This window comes from Lathyrus oleraceus, chromosome 1, assembly GCF_024323335.1.
Source record: "Lathyrus oleraceus cultivar Zhongwan6 chromosome 1, CAAS_Psat_ZW6_1.0, whole genome shotgun sequence".
Lineage (NCBI taxonomy): Eukaryota > Viridiplantae > Streptophyta > Magnoliopsida > Fabales > Fabaceae > Lathyrus > Lathyrus oleraceus.
In genome coordinates, this window is record NC_066579.1 from 463,132,870 (window position 1) to 463,156,565 (window position 23,696).

Genomic DNA, 23,696 nt, shown 5'->3' on the forward strand with positions numbered 1-23,696 from the left:
TAATTTGAGAGAGAAAAGAGAGAAGATGAAAGAATGTATTCAATCTAACTACAAATGAAGGTGACTCCTTATTTATAGATGATATTACTTACACATCAAACAATCTCTAACTAACTCGATTAGTACAAAACAACCGCTAAGGGCAACTATGTCGAAGTTAACTTCTTCGACAACTACATACTTTGACTACTGAAGACGGTCTTCGACTTCGACTGTGTCGAATTTTACGGAAATTCTTAACACAAAGAATTAGATATGTTTACAATAAACCAACCTAATTGAAAAAAAGGGAAATCAAAGCATGCATGAGCTATGACTAATTCAAACTAGTTGCCGAATGTGAAAACATGGACATAAGCAGCGAAATAAATAAGCAGCAAATTGAAATTGACATATTGATGATCTGTCTGTCCGAACCGGAATGCCATAAACAGGCTCTGATGATGAAACAGAGACAGCAATATCTTGTGCTTGACTTGGAAAACACATTATATCTTTTGGTGGCATCAAGAATGTCCCATAGTTGTTGTGTTGTTCAACCCATGAAAGTGTACTAGGTAAGGGCGGAGCTGATGGCTGGGTGCTACTGCTGGAGCAACAGCAGCAATGGTGACAGGGAGGTGGAGGAGGAGGGTGCTCGTAGTTGTTTTCCTCATGCTTCTTCGTGATCTTTCTGGACCACAACCTGAGTTTCTTCACAGACTTTATTAACTTTTTCATTAAGCTTCATGTCCAGTTGTAGCATAACATAGATTATAGTATATATGAACGTTGAATGAATGTCAAATGTGCAATTATACCGTTAATAATTATGACCGTTGCATATCACTACTACTTTACGTTACATTTCATTTCATCGCTATACATTACATCATCATTATGTCTGCAAAAGGAACTGCCTTTTCCGACTTACAATTTTAAAACAAAAGATTTCGAGCTCAAAACCAAACAATTTAGTATAATTTTGAGGTTTAACGTATCATTTTTTTTAATAATTGGATATAACTACAGAACCAAAAATTATACAGTACTATTTAATAAATAATTAAATATGATCAAATTAAATGATTGATTGGTTAAAGATTCACTACCCAACTTTTTAATCATGGGTAGAGAAATTGTCACCATTAAATTAATCATTGATTCTAACAGAACTTTGCAACATCTAATTTTAGTCCCAACAAAATTTGTATTCATATTTTTTCCCTACAGCTGATTAAAAACACACTACTTTCTATTAAAAAACATTATTCTAAGTACTAAAACTGAATGCAAGTTTATAGGAACTGATATTAAATTACTAATGTAAAAGAAAAATTCAAGTCAGATCACACAAATGCTGCTAGGAAAAAAATGGCTGGATATACATTCATTAAATGGTATTCAAAGATTAATATTTAGTTATTTACAGAAATGAGACGCATCACATCAAGGGAATTACAAAAGAACCAAAAATCAAATGCATACATAATACTATTCTCGAGCAAAGACCTTTCTTCTTCATCCTCGCAGCCCCATTCAAAGCAGAGCAAGCAGAGGGCCGTGAGACTTGGCAAAAACAGAGCTATAGAAATAGAAAAACCACAATACCTTCCAAGGTAGAGATCGTCAAACAGCGTTATATATTAAACCAGCCCTCAACATTGGTGCTATCACGCTGCTCTGGCCTAGGTGTAGAATAAACCAGTGATATGCTCCTATAGACCAGGATGAAATGTTTGCCATGTTCATTCTCAGGTTCTACCTCATAATTTCATGCCAATATTTATTGTATATAACTAGTGTTGGAAGACCTAGGAGTATTAGCAACCAGGCCCCACAATAGATGACTGGTCCTCCGGATTGACAACTGCTTCCGAATCCAGTTTGCTTGGTTTACCTTCTTCATTGGTCACAATACCTATTTTGGGTGAAAGCTTCTTCACCTCTTCTGGCGTGTAGATGAAAATTTTCCTCACAACGCTACAAAATTCACTGCAGTAAAATAGGCAGACAGAACTCAATACATATGTTTATAATATTGCAAACTATTATGCCAAAGATGATAGTGTCAAAGAGAGTATATGTCAGTATCAAATAATCTTACAGCCATGGATCATCCCCAACCATCATCCTATCATCTTCATTGTCAGTGTAAACAACTAGCCATTTTTTTGTTGGTCCGCAAAGCTCACCCTCAATTTCAAACATTTCTTCCAATTTCCTAAGCAGATCCTCATATCCATCAAAACGAGTTAAATCCACAGCCCTTCCAACAGCCATACCTTGCATGTGAACCTGGAGCAATATTAGACTTGTATTATAAACAATCTCATTACACAGTGCAGGCACCAGCACTGGCACTGCCCTCTTGTAAATAGAAGAGGCCAAAAAACCATCTTCTAATCCAAGAAAAACAAGGTGATTAATAATCAGTGCTGTTAGTTACGGATACCGGAAAATGGCGGATTGCTACATTTCCGCTATGCAATAGTGCAGCTATTTGACAATATTTTGTAGTACTGAATAATATACCAATAAACAATAGCAGTCTGTCTAAATTCCGCCTAAATTCCGCTACACTGGTGGTATAATGCCGCTATACCGGTTACTCTTAACAACATTGTTAATAATATTTAATTGGAATTATCCAAACAGAAACATTTGACCCATTTACCAACCACAATCCTTTATGACTAACTATCTAGGAGAATATTCCAACTAATGAAGGGCTTGTTGGTTTGAGATTTTTTTTATTCATTAATAATTACAAATATGTAACCATTTATTAACTTAGTTTCTGGTTTTCAGATGATTGTACGGGAAATGGTGAAAACAAAGTGAAATAGAAGACAAGTATTGAAACTTACCTTGTGTATCACTATGGAAAATAATATAGACAAATTTCCTAACCATTTTATGTCATGTATATCAAATGTGTAAATGCTGTCAATAATGCAGATAGATTCTAAAAATGTACACGAGCTAAAATACACCCGATAATTTTGTAAAATAGAGATGCATTATATAGCTTTGTTCGTTAAGTTAGTCCACAGAAAAATGTGTTGAGAATGTTGCAGGGTTGTAAAGGAAATTAGGTAGAGTGTGTGATGTGTGTAACACTAACGTTAAAAGTAATTATGTACCTTTGTGCAGCTTCTTATTTGTCTGCTTTGCGACTCCTGAGGAGACCGCAGGCATGATTTGTCAGCATCACAACTTACTGAAGGAATATCAGACCGATTAACATTTGACGGTTCAGAATGTTGGTCAGACTCATCATCAGCAACCCTTCTTGAGAAAGGAGCTGCTTGCAGACTTTCTTCTGCATTAGAATTCTCAAGTAACTGAATCCCAAAGAGCCTACAGCCACTTCCAGTGCCTTGTCTCTTCTCTCCGGATTCTTTAAGTGCCATGGGTGAAAAAGGTTCTGTAGAGTTTTCCAGTCTACTAGACCAATATATTGACTTGTTAGAAGCAGGACTGTTCCCACCAAAACCAAGAAAGCTAGTCGCAGTAGAGCTGAATCTTGGAGATGGATAGAGGTCTCGTGCATGTTGAGAGTCACGATAAGGGAAAGGTGGAGAATCAACTGGTGATTTCCATATACCTGATGCACAGAAAAATGGAAATTTTGTAGAAAAGCAGCACGAGTACCGGAACTATAAGAGTGTGCTTACGAGGTAATTGAGAATTTTTAAGAAATTCAAAATTCTAAGTAATTTAAATGATTCAATTGAAATCCACTCTTTTGCTTGGATGGAGTATTAAAATGATTCATTGTTAAATTTTTGAAGTCATTTTCATAAATTTTAAAACTTTTGAGCCAAATTTAAAATATGAAAAATAATAACCAAAATTTGCAATTTTTGAAAATTTGAAGGACTAATTTGTTAAATTTAAAAATTATTAAAGATAAATCAGCATCCTCTCTAGCGATTTCCGGCGGGGTTTTTAGGTCAAGTGTTTAGAGTGAGTGGTTACCGGCGGCGAGTTGATTCAAGGTGGTTTAAACTCTTAGTCTAAGAACTAGGAACTTCCTTGAATAAGCCGGTTAGTCAGGAGGATTATGGGTCGAGGAAGAGGGAGGCCAAAGAAGAACAAGGTTCTGTCGCCATCGATTCTAACCACTCTTCTGCAACAGAGTGTAAGGAACCTGGATTCTGAGGGAGGATCTCATGTGGGAATGAAATCCAACTCGGTGATTAGTTGCGATGAGAAGAAGGAAACCATAGATTTCAAATCGCCCGAATCTAATGCGATGAAGAATGATCTTGAAAAGGAAACCCTAGAGGAACAATCTCCCAAACTCTGGATAGACATTATCAGTGGAAATAGAATGCCATCGAATGGAGCAACCATTGAATTTGTAGCACCAAATTTGATTGAAGGCGAGATTGAAGTTTAGAAGAAGATGACATAGAATCTGAGGTAAAATTTTGGGACTCAGCTCTAATTGTGCATGTCCACTGGAAAGGATCTTAGCATGAATGCTATAAAACAGTATATGGTTAAGTTTTGGAACTTTGTTCAACTCCCAGAGCTGTACTACCATGAGGAGGGGTATTTCTACTGAAATTCAAATCTCACAAAGATAAAGACCAGGTGGTGATGAGTGGTTCATATACTATATAGAATATGCCTATGGTTCTCAAGGACTGGTCCCCTGATTTTGATTTCAATAGAGATATGTTGCGCACTCTGCCTGTGTGGGTAAAATTCCCCAACCTTCCTCTTCATCTCTGGAGAATTAGAAGCCTGGGAAAATGGGTAGTGCTCTAGGTAATCCCTTATTTACTGATGAATGTACTGCAAACAAACTTAGGGTTTCATATGCAAGGATTCTGGTTGAGATTGATGTGACACAGAAGCAAAAAGAGTAGATCATTATCAAGGATACTACAGAAAATAAGAAGAAACAAATTGTTGAATATGAGTGGAGCCAACCTTTTGTGAAAGTTGTCAAAAGGTGGGGTACCAATGCAAAATCAAGCCTAAAAAGCAGTGGCAGCCTAAATCTCCTCATGTGAACCAAACTAATCAAGAAGAGACTGAGGAAAACAAAGAGGAGCAAGAGACACTCAGATAGTGGAAGCTACGAGAGGTCTTAGACAAGGGCATCCCGTATCCCCCTTGTTATTTGTGATTGTCATGGATTATCTGCATAGAGTGCTGCAAAAGCTCAAACACAAGCCTAATTTCAGTTTCCATTCAAAGTGTGAGAAAATGGTCACTATCAATCTCAATTTTGCAGATGACCTATTCTTGTTCTCTAGAGGTGACAGCCAATCTGTTGAAATGGTTATGCGGGCTTTTGAGTTCTCCAAGTCCACTGGTCTTAAAGTGAATCCAACAAAGTGCAAAGTGTTCTTTGGAAATGTTGGGAGTGATGAGAAAAGAAGTATCCAGGGGTTTACCAATTTTTCAGAAGGTGCACTTCCTTTCAGGTATCTTGGCATACCTCAGACTAGCAGAAAACTCTCAGTTATCCATTACATGTCTTTGGTTGAGAAAATTCTCGTCAGAATCAACCAATGGAGCTCGAGATTGTTGTCCTTTGCTGGTAGAATCCAGCTTATCAATAGTGTACTCTTTGCCTTAACCAACTATTGGCTGCAATGTCAGCCTTTACCCAAGAAAGTGATAAAAAAGATTAACACTATGTATCGAATTTTCCTTTGGCCTGGCAAGGATAGTACCTCTAGAAAATCCCCTATTGCTAGGAAACAATTTGCTCCCCCAAAAGACATGGTGGCCTTAATGTCATTGACATAGAGAATTGGAACAAGGCTAGTATTGCTAAGCTGTTATGGAACTTAAATGGTAAAGCTGGTGGCATGTGGATCAAATATCCACGGCTACTATGTAAAAAACCAGACCATAATGACAATGGCCTTGAAAAGTAACACTTCTTGGATCTTGAAAGCTATCATGAAGATGGGGTCTATTGTTACTGATATGACAGTGTGGAATAATCTGATGCAGGTTGATAAGTTTCATACTAGAAAAATCTATGCAGACTTGAATAACACTCTGAATGAGGTTAGCTGGAAAAAGATTTCCTGCAACAATCCTACCAGACCTCAAACTCTCTTCACCTTGTGGGTGGCCTGTCATGGGAGGCTGGCAACAAAGGATAGGCTAGTGAGATTTAGAATGACTAATGATGAATTTTGATGTTTATGCAGGGAGCAAGAAACATCGAATCATCTGTTTTTTCAATGCAATGAGTTGAACTTGATTTGGAGAGCCATTTTGCAATGGATGCAGATAGATCATATCCCTGGCGCTTGGGATGATGAGGCTAACTGGATTACTGAAAAGAGCAAGGCTAAGGGGAGTAAAGTCTGCATTCAAAAATGCGCCTTTGCTGAAAGGGAGCAATATCATTGATAATGTTGTTTTTAAATGTTGGATGAAACCCAAACTTAAGAAAATCTTGGATAATATGTTTATGTCTTAGGTGGTTGGGTTCCTTTTGGTAGTTAGTCCTCTTACTTTGCTGGATCCTGTTTAGGATCGCTTGTTTTGTATCGGTTTTTTTGGTTAATAAAGTATTTCTTTTTCCAAAAAAAAATTATTAAAAACTTATTTGCAATTTTTTGAAAATTTTAGAGGTGAATTTGAAATTTTCATAAAATACAAAGATAATCTTACAAAATTTCAAAAATTAATAATAAACAATTTAACATTTGTAATATATAGAGTGAAGGAGCAATTACAAATTCTTTACTTTTCAATGTCATTTGAAATTCTTTAAGTTTAACTTGAATAAAATACTTCATAAATTTACATCATTTTAACAATTCTCTATTTTTTTATCCAAGCAATGAATTTTAATCAAATCATATTAAATTCCCTCAAAAATTATTTTCTCTCATTAAAATGTTTCATAACACACTCTAAAGGTAAATTACATATGTTCAGGTCACCTTGCAAAGAAGATTCAGGCATTGTGGAAGGTAGAACAGGAGGCCGTGATCTCTTGTTTCGTTGGGCTGGCTGGGAGTTTGCAGGAGGGGTAGACACAAGTGGCTCCAATTCCCATGGAGAAACTCTATCCGGACGCAATATTGATGATGGTTCATCCCATTGAACCTGATTTGCATTACATATATTATACAAGATTAACGAACTAAAAGCTGCCACGATAATTTCAAATCTTACAAACTAGAAGTGTCGGCTAGCTGCATTTTCATATATATAAAGTATTAGCCATTTCCTGGTAGCTAAATTTTATTTTATTTTACTTTTGATATCTTTTTCTTATAGGCCAGTTAATAAGTGCATTACAGAATTTTCAATCATGATAATATAATTTGCTAGATTGTCCCATAAATAAAGCATTGACCTTTCTGGACCATTTTAAAGAAATGCAAGAATAAGCTCTACTCTTTTGTACTAGCTTTTACATAAACTAAAATGAATTTATTTGGTGAGTTACTTACAAATTATAACAGTAAATGCCGGAAGTGCATCTAAAATCACGAATACTAACCTTTAATGATCGCCACTCAGAATCAGCCCAGACGGACGATTTATTATCTTCAACACCCACAATTGTACCGCTAAACCTGTATTCAGCGGGCAAGGAACAATGATTATATTGGAAAATTTGCTAAAATCGAAACATCAACTTTTAAGCAACCAGCTTGCGCACCTTCGCTCAGGTACCTCATCACCCTCAAACCTCATTTTGAATCGCATCCCAACAGAAAGTTTATGATTTCGAGCTTCCAGATATTTGTTAATACTCACAATAAACTCTGACCGGCTTGTTCTAAGATAAATATAGATAAATCAGAAGAAAATTTTTCAACTACGTAAATCAAAGAAAACTCAAATATCATCCCAATCAAATTATTTCACCCAAAAAGAAAACAATTAATTAATTTAATTAAAAGAAAGTGGGAAGGCACGTGTGCAAATACATATAAAACAGTTATATGTGCATTGAAGTTCCAGAGAAAAATTCTATGGCATGTTAGCAAGAACATCATGAACTAAAAATCACTAATAACTTCAGTGATAAATACAAAACCTGGGCTTGTAAAACACAGAAAAAAGTGTTCCAGTGGAAATGGCGTGAGATGCAGTGGCCAGAACACCAAGATGCATGCTGTGACTAGATATAACAGAAGATGGCATATTGCTTTGCTGTCTCATGAGCCTCCTGACTCCAACTCGGAGTTCTCCATTTTCACCCCTATATTAAATGCAATAAAAAACAACAAACACCAACAAAATTAAGAAACAAAAATAGTGAAGAAAAAAATGTGAAGTACTTTTCTTGTCCCTGAAGGAAGGCACGAAATTTCTACTGAACAACTTGCCTTAAGAATATAAATGCGTCTCCAGCCACTAATTTCTTGGAACTGACAAAGACACTCCACCCAGTGGTCAGTAAGTGGCGCCTGGGTTGCCCTGTAAATTACTCATAGTCAGAAATTTAATGACAGTATGAACCTCAAAATCTTGTATTAAACAAGTCAACGACATAATAACAGTGCGGACGGGGGAACCCATAAATTTATGAATCTATCAGAATTTACTTAGAACAATTCACTGAACAAAAAAAACTGAACAGGCTATGTGCTGAAAAGATATGGCCACGTAGTCTAAACCCGAAATAATAAAACCTGAGATGGGATGTTATGTTAGCAAAAGAGCTTTAACAAGTTAAATAGCTTTATAGGTAGGTTGACTCATGGTATGGAAAAATGATGCATATCATACAATATAATGTGTTCCACAAGCAGTGTGAATAGTGTATGTTTAGCATATTTAATCAATTATTCAGCAAAAATACACTGTACTCAAAACTAAACACCAGCAAAATCTTCATTGATATAATTTTATCCCTCAAGCAAACAGTTCAGAGAAAATAAAACCATGATAAAACAAGGTTGAATGGAAGTGTTGAAGCAATGGTCAAGTGACTAGGAGGTCACAAGTTTGAGACAATACAATTGACCTCTTGCAAATGCAAGGTAAGGCAACAGATTCACAGTGGATCTGTTTATTCTCCCTCCATAGGAATAGTTACATAACACTGGGTTTCCCTTTACATTATAAAATAAGGTTCAAAGATAAACCACAATATATATTAACCCTAATACTTACCACGAAAAATGTGTCGAAAATGCCATTCATTCCCATGCAAATCAGTTGCAACCAATTCTTGCCATGGTGGCTGCTGAGTCATGTCCTGAATGAAACAAGGGATTTAAGGAATTATAGCGTGCAAATAACAACAAAAGATTTTTGTAATCAGGTGTCCTTAACGACTTTCAAAAAGATAAAGAAGTTGCTAACTAGTGGTGGTAGACAATCATCTGCATGTCTTCGAAGAACAGAGAAACCTCCATGAGTGCTAGTGTCAGAAGCAGTAAGTGTCTTGCAAAATGAATGAACTGTGCACCTTGGAGGTTCAGGCAGAGGATCATCTGGGCTTGTCACCTCACTTTGCTAAACCAGCAAGACACGGAATAAAACATACAGTAATGAGACCGAATAATCTAAGAAAAAATGACTGGAAAATGAATTGAGACATAAATCAAAAGAGCATAAGTATTTTAAATATAAGAACCATGTCAAAGAAAGAATAGCATACTTACATCGGATTCAGGTAGCAAAGTTACTTGTGCATATACTTCATCTGTTTCAGGTTCAGCCTACACGGCCAAAATGATGATCACAGTAAAGCAAGATAAATTTCCAAATATCCATTAAGATTGTGGAGAAAGATTAGGACTAACCCGAAGATGAATATTGACCACTTTACATAATATTTTAGAAGGAAGATTAAAGGAGGGCATTTGCTGCTCTAATCCCTGATTCATAGACGCCTCGAGCTATAAAATAAATAAGGTCGTGTAAGATAAATAAAAATAAGACTTGATAACACAATAGAAGAAAAACCATTTATGCTCAACATAATAATAATCCGGTGCTATGAATCATAGTTACGAAATAGTATGAGCCTAGAAGTAAAGTTGCTAAATTTAGAAGTGGTGCATGCTGATTGAAGTTTGACCTGTTCCATGTGACCTTGAGGGAAGTAATAAACTCTGTCCCCTTCACGAGGAAGAGTGACAAGGGGTCCAGCACATGCATGCCACAATTCCTTGTATAAGGCATCATTGGTTGCCCCTATAAAAAGAAAATTGAAACGCATATGAAATGTAAGAATGAGTGTTTGTCATGTGGGAAATGGGTGAGTGAGTGAAACCCAGTGGAAGTGTATGTGTATGATAAACATTATTTTAGGGTTGAATTTGAATCAAAGTAGGAACTAGAGCAAGGAACAGAATTAGTAATAAAAAAGTACTAGTGAAGTGAAACCTGCACGGGTTGTAGCTGACATTTGATTGGAAGCCATAGGAGCTGAAATTACAAAGAACGCAATTAGTAAGAGAAGAAAAACCATATTGTGATTGCGTGCAAGTACTTACTCAAGAGCGCGGGGTTGAGGATGGATCCGGCAAGAGAAGGAGAATCGCGTGTGATCAGAATTGAAATTGAAATTGAGAGTGGCTAGGGTTTAGGAAAGGGGAAAGAAAGAATAGATCGAAAATTGATCTCTGTGTGTGTCATAAGCTGATGTTTGGTTCAAGCCGACACGACCCCTCTGTTCCCTCTCATCCCTCTTTTTCTTTCTCGCCCATTACTTTACTGTTTTTTTATTTTATTATTACTATGCGAAATTAGGACAAACTATATAAACAATTACTGCTATCCTATATCGTATGCCTCCCTTTCTTATAAACAATTAGTCTTATCTTTAAAAATAGAGGGAGAATAACTATATCTATTTTCTGCACTATTAGGATTCTTGAATTCTAAGATTAAAACTAAAGGGTATGTTTGGATTACTGATATGGGATGTGATGAAATTGAGTGAAGTGAGGTGATAACTAATGAGATTTTAATGTTTGGATTTGTAAATAATGAGTGGAATGAAATGGAACATGATGGAATTCATTTGATCTTGAAGTATCAGCTACCAAACAAGGGATTTAGGATGGTCTATGGGGACTAACATGTTGCTCATGGATGTTACAAAATAGTCTGGAAATGAGAAGGGAGCATGTCGCTTCAGACGTTCCCCCCTTAGCCACACGCAGAAGAGGTAAATGTTGCAAGTTAGGATTATATATTATGGGTAGAGAACGAAAGGCTCACATCCGTAAAAGACCTAAAAGAGGTATGTGTTAGACCCTTAGACCATCAAGTCACCGAGCTAGGCATATTCCTATCTAATTCTAAGGAGGACGAGTTTGTCGCCTTATTGAGGAGGAACATAAACTTGTTTGCTTGGGTGCCCTCTAAGATGTCGAGAATAGATATAAGAGTGATATACCATCTCCTCGCCATTGATTCCACCATGAAGCCAATATCTCATAGGAAACGTATGGTGGAATAGGAGAAGAAAACGATCATTGATGAAGAATTTCAAAAGTTGAGAAGTGTTGGTTTTATAACTAAGGTTAAGTACTAATCTTGGTTGGCCAACATAATCTTGGTACAAAAGTTATCAAATAAATGGTGCATGTGTGCTGATTTCACTGGCCTTAATAACACATGCCCTAAAGATCCATATCCCCTATCCAATATAGACCGCCTGATTGAAGGATCATTTGGCTACAAAACATTGAGTTTCATAGACACTTATTATGACTACAGTTAGATCAAGATGAATCTTATAAATGCGCCCAAGATAACATTCATGTCCAATCGCGACAACTACTATTACAATGTCATGCCCTTTGGATTAAAGAATGTGTTGCACCATCTATCAAAGGCACATGGACGTTGTATTCTCAAATAAAATAGGGTGCAACCTGCAAGTATATATCGATGATATGATTGTAAAGACATCATAAGGGAAGAACCACACTACAAACCTATAAGACATCCTAAAATCAATCAAAAGCTACAACATGCGCCTAAATCTCGCTAAGTGTTCTTTCAGTGTATAGGCGGGTAAGTTTCTAGGTTTATATTAACCAAGAAAGGTATATAGGTGAACACATATAAGTGTCAGCCCATCATTGACATGAGAAGCTCATCCAACGTTAAAAAAGTTCAACAACTAACATGACACTTAGTTGCCCTAGCTTGTTTCCATTCTTGTGCATGTGACAAGGATTTCCATTTCTTTGCCACTTTAAAGAAAAATTGGAAGTTCAAGTGAACAAGTGAGTGCCAAGAAGCATTATTAAACTTAAAGGCCTTTCTGGCATCGTCGCCCATTTTGCACACTAATAGCAGGTTCGCCCCTCTAGATTTATCCCTTTGTTATTTATCACACGATAAGTTGTGTGCTCATACAAGAGACAAACAAAGTTGAGTGCCTTATTTTTTTCATGATCGATGTATTTAAGAGTGTTAAGGCATGGTACAAGAACATTGAGAGACTCTCCTTGGCAGTTGTGATGACTGCAAGGAAGTATATATGTTACTTCTAAAGGACATTAAGTACTGGTGAAGACTAACTACCTCATTCCTCAAGTCCTTAAAAAGCCAGATCGAGCAGGGAGGATGATATCTTGGACAATTGAATTATTTAAGTATGATACCTAGTATATACCTAGAGGAAGTATCAAGTCATAGGTGTTAATTGATTTTCTAGCAAAGTTTGACTTGCCAATAGGCGAGGAAACCACTTACACATGGATATTATTTATAGATGACACCTCAAACTTAAAGGGAAGTGGCACGGGTATAGTGTTAGAAGATCCATACAACTTATTGATCAAGAACTCTTTAAAGTTTGAGTAAAAGACTAACAACAATCAAGCCGAGTATGAATCCCTCATCACCGACATGAGGACACTGGGGAATGTCACACGAAGGAAGCCCGAATTATCAAATATTTGAAAAATGTATGTGATTTATCTGAGTGTTTCAAAGCTTTTGAGATAATGTATGTGCCTAGTGAAAAAACTTTAGGGATGTCATTCTCTTAAGCCCGCCATAACAAAAAAATGTAGGGCATAATCGTATTGTATTTTAAAAGACTCTTGTTACCCCTAGTATTGAGACATATGAAACCAACACTCTTGAAGTCGCTCAAACCATCAGCTAGATGACACTCCTAATACATTATCTACAGTCAGACGAACTACCACAAGATGAGTTAGAGGTGAAGAATGTTTGAAAGTATGCAGCAAAGCACACCCTGATATAAGGGAAGCTTTACAAGATGGGAAAGGTTTCCCCAATGTTGAGGTGTCTATCAGAACACAAAATTGTCGTAGTCTTCATAAAGGTACACCAAGGGACTTGCATCAATCACATTGGCAAGCAAACACTGACCCATAAGTTGTTAAGGGCGGGTTATTATTGGTCCACTCTAATGAAGGATAGTGCGACATTTGTCAAGAAATGTGACAAACGCAAAAGCATGTCAATCTGCATAGAGCACCAACTGAGATCATTCATTATGTCACATCGCCTTGGCCATTCTACGAATGAGCATTGACATCTTAGGCCATTTTCCACTAACGTCTGGTTAACTAAAGTTCTTGATCACAGGAGTAGATTATTTCACAAAATGGGTAGAGGCTAAAGTCATCTCCAAAATTACGGCATAAAGAGTCTGTCGCTTCTATTGGCAATGAATCATGTGCAGGTTTGATTTGCCATTAATTATCACCCCAGATAATGGTACTCAACTTTCCAACTTTATTGTGATTAATTTATGTCATGACCTAGGAGTGCAAACAAAATTTATTTCCACTGTCGATCTACAGGCGAACAGGCAAGTTGAGTCGGCAAACAAAGTCAATTTTTACGGAATAAAGAAAAAGTTGGATGAATCCAAAAGGTTCTTGGTTGAACAACTCCACAAAATATCATGGTAATATCATACACATCCCCTTCAACCACCAAAAAAGACCTTATTTATGATGGTGTACAATGTTGACATCATGGTGTCTGTCGAAATCTATATGCTTACTTGGATTCATTCTCAATTTAATGAAGAAGAGGATGATCTAAGACTTAGGTGTGAATCCGACTTGATTGAAAAGACTAAAGATGTCGCCCACATCATAGAATTTCCCACCAAACTGAGAGCGGACAGAAAGTACAACTCAAAAGTGGTTCCAAGATAAATCCAAGAGGGCGGCCTCGTACTCAGTTAGTTTGTCATGCCAACCCAACAAGGGGAAACTACAGCCTAACTGGGAGGGCCCATGTTGCATATTCCTATAAATTCCCCATGGAGCTTACAAGCTTGAAGAGCTGAACGAATGACTCATCCCAAGAACATGGAACCCAATCAACCTGAGACATTATTATAGTTAGTTATTTTGTTATAATCTTGAATAAGATGAAAGGAAATTATCCAACCAAGGTATGAATTCTATTAAACAAATTATTATTGTATTAAGATAAAGTAAATTTATTTCTAGGTTCATATAAACGTTGGAATTCCATTGAAAGATCCTTGTCACCCAGAAAGGCAACTTAAACGCTTAACTTCCATTAAAAGATCCTTACCACCCACGAGATAGTATAAATGTTAGACTTCCATTCGAATATCCTTTTCACCCATAGAGACAATATAAATGTTGGACTTCTATCGAAAGATCATTGTTACCCATAAGAGGAAATATAAATATAATACTTCCCTAGGAAGACCCTGGCAGCTCAAAGAGTAATATGTCAACTTAAAAGTGTCTCCTAAGGGAGTTAACTTAAAAGCATCACTCGAGGAACTTAACTTTAAAGTCTCATCTGAAGAACTCAACTTAAAAGTCTTATATTAGGTACTCAACTTAAAAGTCTCGCATGAGGGACTCAACTTAAAAGTCTCTCCCGACGGATTCAAGTTATAAGTCTCGCCAAAGGGACTTAACTTAAAATTCTTGCCCGAGGGACTCAACTTAGAAGTCTCGCATAAGGGACTCAGCTTAAAAGTTTTTCCTGAGGGACTTAACTTAAAAGTTTTTCTTGAGGGACTCATTGTTCATTTTTACAAACCCTCATGCTTGAGGGATTGTGTATGATATATTTCCATAGGGCCCGTAAGATGCGGCATAGAGGTTCTCTAAGATAGGAAATGCAGTACATCGCCACTGATAGCTTCCTAGTCGTTCATTTATTAGAGCATTCACCCATTATTCGTAATGGTCTCCCATTTATTTGATTACTCGTCTATTTTTGGAAACATGAGAAATGATGTGTCTTTGTCCATAACTGTATTGGAGAGGAAGTCAAAGAGGGAAGTTATGTTCTCTAGTATAATAGGGGAAATAACTACTCATTTTCCACACTCATATGAGGGGGAAATGTTGTTAATTCTTTCTTGGATCCTAAGATTCATGCCCAAGAGATTCCTATAAATGTCTCTCCCCCGGGTTGAGGAGAACATTACATTCACTTATATTCGTCTTAATTATAGTTTTCATTTTTCATATTTGTTGTTGTTTAATATAAAATTTTGTTAATACTCATTTACCTTTCTCATTTGTTCAAAATTTGAATAAAAAGTTGTTAAAAACATATATTACACACATGTAATATTAGATTATCTATATTTTGACTCATTATTTAAATCATTCGACAAATTATGATGACATGGCAATGATAAGTTGTTTTTTTCATTGTCTTTAAATCCATGTGGCAATTCATTTTATTTCTTTATTTCTCTTTCATTCTACACAAAAAAACAATTATAAATTCATTTTCCATTTATCTCACTAACCCCATCCCACCTCAATCTTTTCCATCACTCACCTTTCCTCTCCCCCTTCCACCGTTTTCTCTAGTATGTTCACCAATCCTCGCCCATCTCTCCCTCTCTCAAACCAAAACCCATATTTATCGTACCATAGTTAATTCCTCATTTTATCAACAATAGAAGTTACTCTAAACTATCTTGTTTAGATCACTTTGGCGAGGAGTTATGTCAGTGGGACACCATTCAATTCCCATTGGATAAAAATAATACATTTACACCTACCTTTTTTAGTATGGCTAGACCCAATATATTGTATAACTATACTCGGGGCTTATTGTCTACCTAAATACATGGAATTTTGGGGGAATAAGAAATGTGTTATCAGAAGATGCTAGGTTTTGTTTCAGAAATGAAAAAATTGTACCTTTTTTGGTAATAGAATACACTCATTAAATTTTTGTTTGATTTGTCATTGTTAGAACACTGAAATATTCATTCCTTTGGAGTTAATGCTCTCAATGGTAAATTGATTATTCAATATTATCTTTTTTTCCTTTTGTCTTTAGAACATAATGGAAGAAAAATAATGAAACTCAGGAATGCAACTTCAAAATTATCACTTAATGAGAAATCATTAAACATGCTTTGATCTTTAGTGATTGATTTAGTTAAGAAAGTTAATCTGAGTCATTTGGGTTTATTCATGGGTCATGTTCTTTATGATGATGTTATGAGGTATAACCCCAAAATCCCTATTTGGTTTAATCATAGTCAAATTGGTTTGTCAAGTGGTCATTGGAGATGAAAAGAAACATAAGAAAATGAGAGTTTGAATTGTTCTAGATTTAATAACTTTTTATTATAGTCTCAATCCCAAAGTGTATGACAGAGATGAGTAAAGAGAATAGTGATAGAAAATTACATACAAAATTTATATTGGTTCGTAATGTTAACTATAGATTAATTTAGCCCCCTCGCACTTGAGAGATTTTTAGTATAATAACATTTGTTTACAAATAACAAATAAGACAACATAGTCTTAGACTTTCTTGCCTAATACAAGATGACTTTATTGCCTCAATACTTTAAGGACTTACTTGCCTCACACTAGAGGACTTGGGGAAATTATAAAGGAGTTTGTTTACAAGAACTCACACAAAGTGGTCAACTCAATAATGCTTGATTGTAAATATTTAACTTTCCTACGAAAGAATAATGGATAAAGAGCATAAGTGTCTAAATGTTTATTATTTTATAATATGAAAACCATTTGCAAATATTGCAAACTATTTAGAATGTTGTACATGGTAACTAAAGAGTAGTACAATTATTAATCGTGCATGAGTAATTTTAACATTTACATTTGATTATTTTATATAGGCCTTGGAAATTTTATTTACCAATCATTATTCCTTTCCAATTATATTGTTGGAACAAAGTTGGTTTATACTATATCCCTTAAGTTTTGATGATAAAAAAGTATTTAAAGAATAATTGGGTATAGTAATGTTTGTTCAAGTGTGCAGGATCATAAAATAAAATTTCATATAGAATCCAAGTATTGGTTATGACTATGAACATTCAATGAGAAGCTTAAAAATCAAAATTTAATGGATCAGAAGCTTAATACCAGACTCTGAAGAAGCCATCTTCGGAAGAGGTCAACATTTGAAGGTCATAGTATAAAGAAGTCAACCTCTGAAGATCAGACTTTGGAGAAATTTGCTTCTGATAATCAGAACCTAAGCCAGTCAAAGCGTAAGGACCAAGGTGACACTGATAGGTAATTGTTCATCTCTAAACACACTTTGTCACGTGAAGATCCAAACTTTATTTTCTTTATAGAGTTTCCTAGATTACAACTACTAATTGCTTTTGTAGCAAAGGGTTTTCAAAGTATCCTTCACATAACTTGATAATTTAGTGAAACATCCTAACGTATATTTTGAAGCTTCTCAAAAGACTATATTGTGATGCATCTTCAACGAATGTTTTCTTATCTATTTAATGAGCTAAAAATCTTGAAGAAAAATAGGACTAACGAACATCAATTGACAAAAAAAAAGGTATTATGTCAAAGCAAAAGCACAAACAAAGCTTAGGATTTATTATCCTTGTAAATATGAGAAATCCATAAGTAATAAAGATTTTCTTCGTGTTGTATTCTTTATACACCTTTATTTGTATATCAAGTGGATTCATCCAACAATCATTTATCTGCTAGGTAGATTGTTAGAAGTCTCTTGCTTGTATGCTTGAGCAAAGGAAGTCTCTTACTAAGTGTTTGAGCATTGGAAATATCTTATTTGTGTGCTTGAGAAAAGAAGTATTTTACTTATGTGTTTGAGCAAAGGAAGTCTCTTGCTTGTATGCTTAAGCATTAGTAGTCTCTTGCTTTTGTGCTTGAGCATAAAAGTATCTTACTTATGTGTTTGAGCAAAGGAAGTATCTTGCTTGTGCGCTTGAGCATTGAAGTCTCTTACTTGTGTGTTTGAGAAAAGGAATACTTTTGCTTGTGTGCTTGAACAAATTGTAATCTTGTGTGATTATAGTGAAAATATCTTGTAAGTATAAGGGGACTAGATTAATCTTAAATTGTGAGAGGAACCAAGATAACTTTGTGTATTATTCTTCTTTCTTGAATATTATATATGGTGCCTACCTCTGACTGAATCAGATTCTAAAACCTTGTGTTTAGAATCTGACTTAAGAGTTTTAAAAGAAATAAAAAGTCAACACAATTCAACTCCCTTCTTGTGTTTTTCTCACCTTCAGTTGGCATCAGAGTATGGTATGTGCTTAACACTTAACAATGGTGCATAAAAGATCCTGAGAAAAACATATTGAATCATGTTTAAAGTTTTTGAATCTGATAGTGGTACTCCGACTCCATATGCTGCTATAAATCATGATTATAGCAATTTAGAAAAGAACAATGATACAACTAGACCTCTAACCTCCAGTGGAGACTCTACTGAGTTTGAATGGTGGAAAATCAAGATGTATACTTATATCATAGGCCTTATTGATGAGTTGCGGGATATTCTAGAATATAGCATTGATATTCCAGTCAATGGAGTTTGAATGGTGTCTGATAAAAAACTATCACACCAACTCAAAAAGGGTCCATAGAAAACATCATAAAGTTATAGACATATTGGTTGATGCCCTACCTCACTCAGAGTATATCAAAATCATTAATAAATCTATTGCTAAGACCATTTTCAAATCCTTATGTGCTAATTATGAAGGGAATCAACAAGTTCAAGAAGTTAAGGCTAACCTTCTGGTTCAGCAACATGAGTTATTCCGAATGAAGGAGGATGAAGACATTAAAACCATATTTTCTAGGTTTCAAGTTCTTGTGTATGGACTTCAGGTTTTGAACAAGAGCTACACTACATATGATCATGTCAAGAAGATTCTTAGGAGTCTTTCTATTAGACACATACCTAAAATGACATCCATACAATAGGCTAAAGAGTTAAACACATTAAGTCTTTAAAGTCTTATCAGTAATCTTCAGAGCCAAGAAATAGAGCTCAATAGAGACGAACTTGTCAGAAATTCAAAACCTCTAGCCTTGAAATTTGTTGCTAAAACTGCCAAGGATCCTAAAGTATGGGAGTCTGAAGAAACTTCTCATGTAGAAGGTGTCGCATCTCGAAAAATACGATTCCTCGCGATGGTCGCAGAAAAATAATTATGTTCGAACAAAGTCGCCACCGAACTTTATTCATCCCAATGAAGGAATAGGAAAATATCAATAAAACCTTTTAAAAAGGAATAATGGTCGTCGCAACCATATTCGGATTCGGGAGTCGATTACGCAAGGGGAAGGTATTAGCACCCCTCACGTCCGTTGTACTCATCGAGAACCTTTTAGTTTAATTTTGCGATTTGAGTGTTAATTTATGTTGTTTGTTTTATGCGAGTAATTAGAGTTTGAAAATAGTGATGGATGAAGACCTCAAAAGGGAGAAAAGGGACGTTTTTTATTAGTGTGCTCGCGAAGATACAACAATCTCCTGCCTACGTATCCTTATGGTGTAATAAAAAAATCAGAGCATTCGTAGTTCGGGAACTACGGTTGGTTGATGTTTTTTAATGAACAACTGTTTAGATCGCATTCTAAAGGCTAAACGTCGGCTTGTCTACTCTCGGCGGAGGCTTGAGCACTAGTTTGTTATCCGTGTTAGAAGGGATTAAACAACGTCTTTTTGAAAAGAGTTTTGGTCACACGGGGGTGACAAGTTGGATTAATATATTGAATGTTTTGATTGGTTGAGATGTTTTTGGATGGATGACGAATACTCGGATAATTGAGTAAGACAACTCATATCCTAACAGTCGGGAAAGGGAATAGAAGACTCTAGACCGCTTTCTTTTTCATTTGAGTGATTATAAAAATAAGCTTGCGTATGGTTGACGTATTTTAGAATGAACGACAAGTACTTGAATGACCGAGTAAGACAACTCATATCCAAGCATTTGAGAAGAGGAATTGAAAACTCAAGATCATCTCCCTTTTCGTACAGTTTTGATTGATTTATTGATTTACGGAAAAATGACAGTTGTTTGACTAACCGAGTAAGAGAACTCGTATTTAAACAAATGAGGAGAGAAGTTGAAGGCTCAAAGTCATCTCCCTTTTCATTTCGCAAATGAAATGGTATTTGATTGTGATTGGATACGTTAATTTGATTTGGATAAAATACTCGACATTGGATCGAGGTTTTGAATTTGGTATTTATGAATGAAATGAATTTTATTTTAGTGTATTGTTCTTCTACTCGATTAAATAAGAATCGAATAGGTCTCATTGTAAGAAAGCCCAAGAGTAAGTTATGTGAGGTCGATGGCGATGCTTTAAAAGCGATCGACTTACAAAGGTGTTTGAAAATGGGCTCGACTTTGAATCGAGAATTGTTTGATTTGTTTTTAAAATTGGTTTGAATTGATGGTATGGGAATGGTTTGTCATAAATGTACCACAACACGCATATAAAATCGAACACTTATACAAACGACTAAATAAATATTAAGACAAATAAATCTCATAAATCCCCAAAAAATGAATAATTATATAATTAAAATAACTAATGATGATGATAATAATAATAGATAATCAAATAATTTTAATTATTTTTTTAAAATGATAATAGAAATTTGATTAATTGATAAAACTCTACTTAAGTTAAGTAAGTAAAAAAAATATGGATTAAACAAAAATAAAAATAGAACAGTTTGGGCCTTGGGATAGAAACTAAACCCAAACAGAGTCTGTCCAACCTGGGCCAAATGGGGGTTCCAATAGGAAAGCGAAAACAGGCCCAGGCTGAATTGGCCCAAACCAAAACACACAAGGCCCTTAAAAAACCCGGTCAACCGTGTCGACTCACGGGTATGCTTTGGACCGTCAGATCAGGAAGTCTGACTTGGTCCTTAGATCATACGATGGATGGGGGAGGGCACACGGTTACCTGATGTACCTTAGGCGCAGAAACGCTCTGTTGGTGATTAAACTACAAGTGACAAGTGTCCAAGGTCAAGGACACTTGTCATTGCCATCATTGGACACCCAGCGACAACTCAAAAAAACAATTACTTGAACTCGGGACATGCAAACATATTCGTCCCTCATTTCACTCTCTCTCTCTCTCTCTCTCTCTCTCTCTCTCTCTCTCAACTCATAGCAATAAAACGCTTTGCAGATTCTAAACCAAAATCGCGGCCGAAACCTACCGGAGAAGACGGTGGTTGCCGGCCAATGACGGCGGCGCCACCTTCTTCTCCGGCGAACCCTTACCCAAATCAACAAAACTAAACATAAACCTTCCTATTTCAACCTCACGGTTACGGATCCGGTCACGAAAACAGCGAAAAGTTAACCCAAAGTCTTGAATCGAAAACCCTAATCATACACAAAAACCTAAACGGAATTTTTCACAAACCAAACCACATAAATCTTCTCCTCAAGCCAAACGAACACAAAAACAAATTAAATATAAATATTCAAGGTCAAAACCCTAACTCTACAAATGAAGCCACAACTGTAACGCCCAAAAATAATTATTTGTTATTTTTAATATTTACGTAATTATTGTGGTTAGTCGGAAATTAGTCGAAAGTCGTAGAAATTATTATAAGAAATAATAATATAATTGTGGTGTTATTTGAGTAAGTGGGCTTATCACTGTGTGCTATTTAGTAAAATGAGAGGTGTTATATTAGGCCATTAGAGATTAGGATATTTAGTTAATTTAATAAAGAGAAAATAAAAGAAGTGATAGAAAAAAGAAAAAAAAACAGTAGTGGAGAGAAGTTAGCAGAAGAGGAATTTGAGAACTGTTGTACGAACGAGAGGGAAGGAGAAGAAAACTTCCGGAATCCGATTCTTAGAGCAACCTTCGATCCAAAATAATAAGGTAAGGAGGTTTATCGTCGTTTAATGGGTATTATGGGTTAACATGTAATGGGTAGTGATAAACCGTCGAATTGACCCTAATTGGGATGATGAGTGCTGAAAAATTGTGATGAATAAACTATGTAAAAGCTGTAATTGAATCTGTAATTGGATGGGTAGTGATTTCCGAACGTATAGCTTTTTACGGAATCGGAACCGGAGGTCCGAAAGTCCTCCAACGGCGGAAAATGCGGAGAATTCTGCATTCTGCTTTGTGTTAGCGCAGGAACAACTTTCTGTCTTGCGTTAACCGGTTAACCCAGGGTGTTAACCGGTTAACACTGTTGTGAATTGTGAAAATTGTTGTTCTGTTTGCGTTAACCGGTTAACCCAGGGCGTTAACCGGTTAACACTGTTGAGTTTTGCCAGAAAGCGTGTTCTGTGTTGCGTTAACCGGTTAACCCAGGGCGTTAACCGGTTAACACTGTTGGAAAAGTGAAAAAAAAATTGAACTGCTCAGAATTTAATGAAGTTCGTCGGGGTGAGTCGGGTAATATTATAGTTAATTTTGATGAGTAATTTTGTTGGGTTTATGTTATGAAATGTCGATACAAGTATGACTGAGTTGTTAAGTTATTCCGTGTACGGAAAGTTGTTAAAGATACTGAGTTGTAAGCTTGGTGAGCCAAAGTTGATTATAAGTTGATTATGTTGAAAACATTGTTGTGTTGCTATTATTATTATGTTGTCGGAATTTTAAAGTCGTGTATGTCATGTAAATTCATATGCATTAAGTCGGAGCTTTGCTCACACCACGTTGGCCTGGATTGGCAAAAGTTGAAAGTTGAAGGCTTAAGCCTTGATGCCTCGTTAAATCGGCAAATTTTAAGTTGGGAGTTTTACTCCGAATGGTACCACATGCATGACGAGTCGAGTCTCATTAGAGTTGCATTTTTGTTGTTTCATTGTATGGGTATTTAATTTAATTGAGAAGTGGTGTTTGTGTACGATTCTTAATTACTGTATTGTTTTTCATATACTGGTTATAATTATTGTAACTCACCCCTTCTGTTGAATGTTGTCCTTATGTGACAACGTGCAGGTAATCCTGAGAAGTAGCCGGTTACCGTTAGTCGGGTCAGTGGTCAGTCGCTCTGATACGTAGCACTCGGGGGGATTGTCGCGTGTCTGCTTTGTGGATCTTTTAATTGTTACTAAAATTTAAATTGTTTGAAGGATTATAGTTGTTTACTCTTTAAGTTAAGTCGTATTTATGTTGCTTAAAGATGATAAGAATTTTTTTATGAATCCGCTGCGTAAGATTTTATGAAGTTGAATTATTGGAGTGAATGACATTATTTTGTCGAATTAAGAAGAGTGTTACATATTGTTATGATTCCTTAAAGTGGGAATTGTTTAAAGTTGAACATGTAATATTCCATTTATAGAAAATTTTACGACTCTGATTTTGTTGTTATAACTCGTGGGTAGAAAATGGGGTGTTACATTAGTGGTATCAGAGCAGGTCGGTCTGTCCGGCCAGTTGTCGTGTCGTTACTGTCTAACAATTGGGTATTGTTACTAATCTAACTTTTAAGTTGTGTTGTAGTGATAAGTTGAA

At 35.8% G+C, this 23,696-nt stretch overlaps 1 protein-coding gene across 1 annotated transcript; it reads right to left on the reverse strand.

Moving 5' to 3' along the window:
* Positions 1 to 1,340: 1,340 nt before the first annotated feature.
* On the reverse strand, positions 1,341 to 10,707 carry LOC127086274 (auxin response factor 1). Its single transcript, XM_051027007.1, has 15 exons — positions 10,434 to 10,707; positions 10,324 to 10,365; positions 10,016 to 10,131; positions 9,738 to 9,833; positions 9,597 to 9,653; positions 9,295 to 9,447; positions 9,103 to 9,187; positions 8,313 to 8,403; positions 8,021 to 8,185; positions 7,640 to 7,759; positions 7,478 to 7,553; positions 6,912 to 7,077; positions 3,126 to 3,589; positions 2,087 to 2,277; positions 1,341 to 1,974 (listed from the first exon to the last, which is right to left on the reverse strand). Exons 2-15 carry the CDS (start codon positions 10,358 to 10,360, stop codon positions 1,803 to 1,805), a joined length of 1,989 nt encoding a protein of 662 aa, XP_050882964.1. The 5' UTR covers positions 10,361 to 10,365; positions 10,434 to 10,707; the 3' UTR covers positions 1,341 to 1,802.
* Between the last annotated feature and the right edge of the window lie 12,989 nt (positions 10,708 to 23,696).

What these genes read in the sequence shown, in the direction of transcription:
- LOC127086274 (XM_051027007.1), bottom strand. Translation starts at nt 10,360, where the DNA reads ATGGCTTCCAATCAAATGTCAGCTACAACCCGTGCAG. An exon ending in CTCAAGGTCACATGGAACAG is followed by an intron (nt 9,834 to 10,015) that starts GTCAAACTTCAA and finishes TTTATTTTATAG; the next exon opens with CTCGAGGCGTCTATGAATCA. An exon ending in CTTTGCTACCTGAATCCGAT is followed by an intron (nt 9,448 to 9,596) that starts GTAAGTATGCTA and finishes TTGCTGGTTTAG; the next exon opens with CAAAGTGAGGTGACAAGCCC.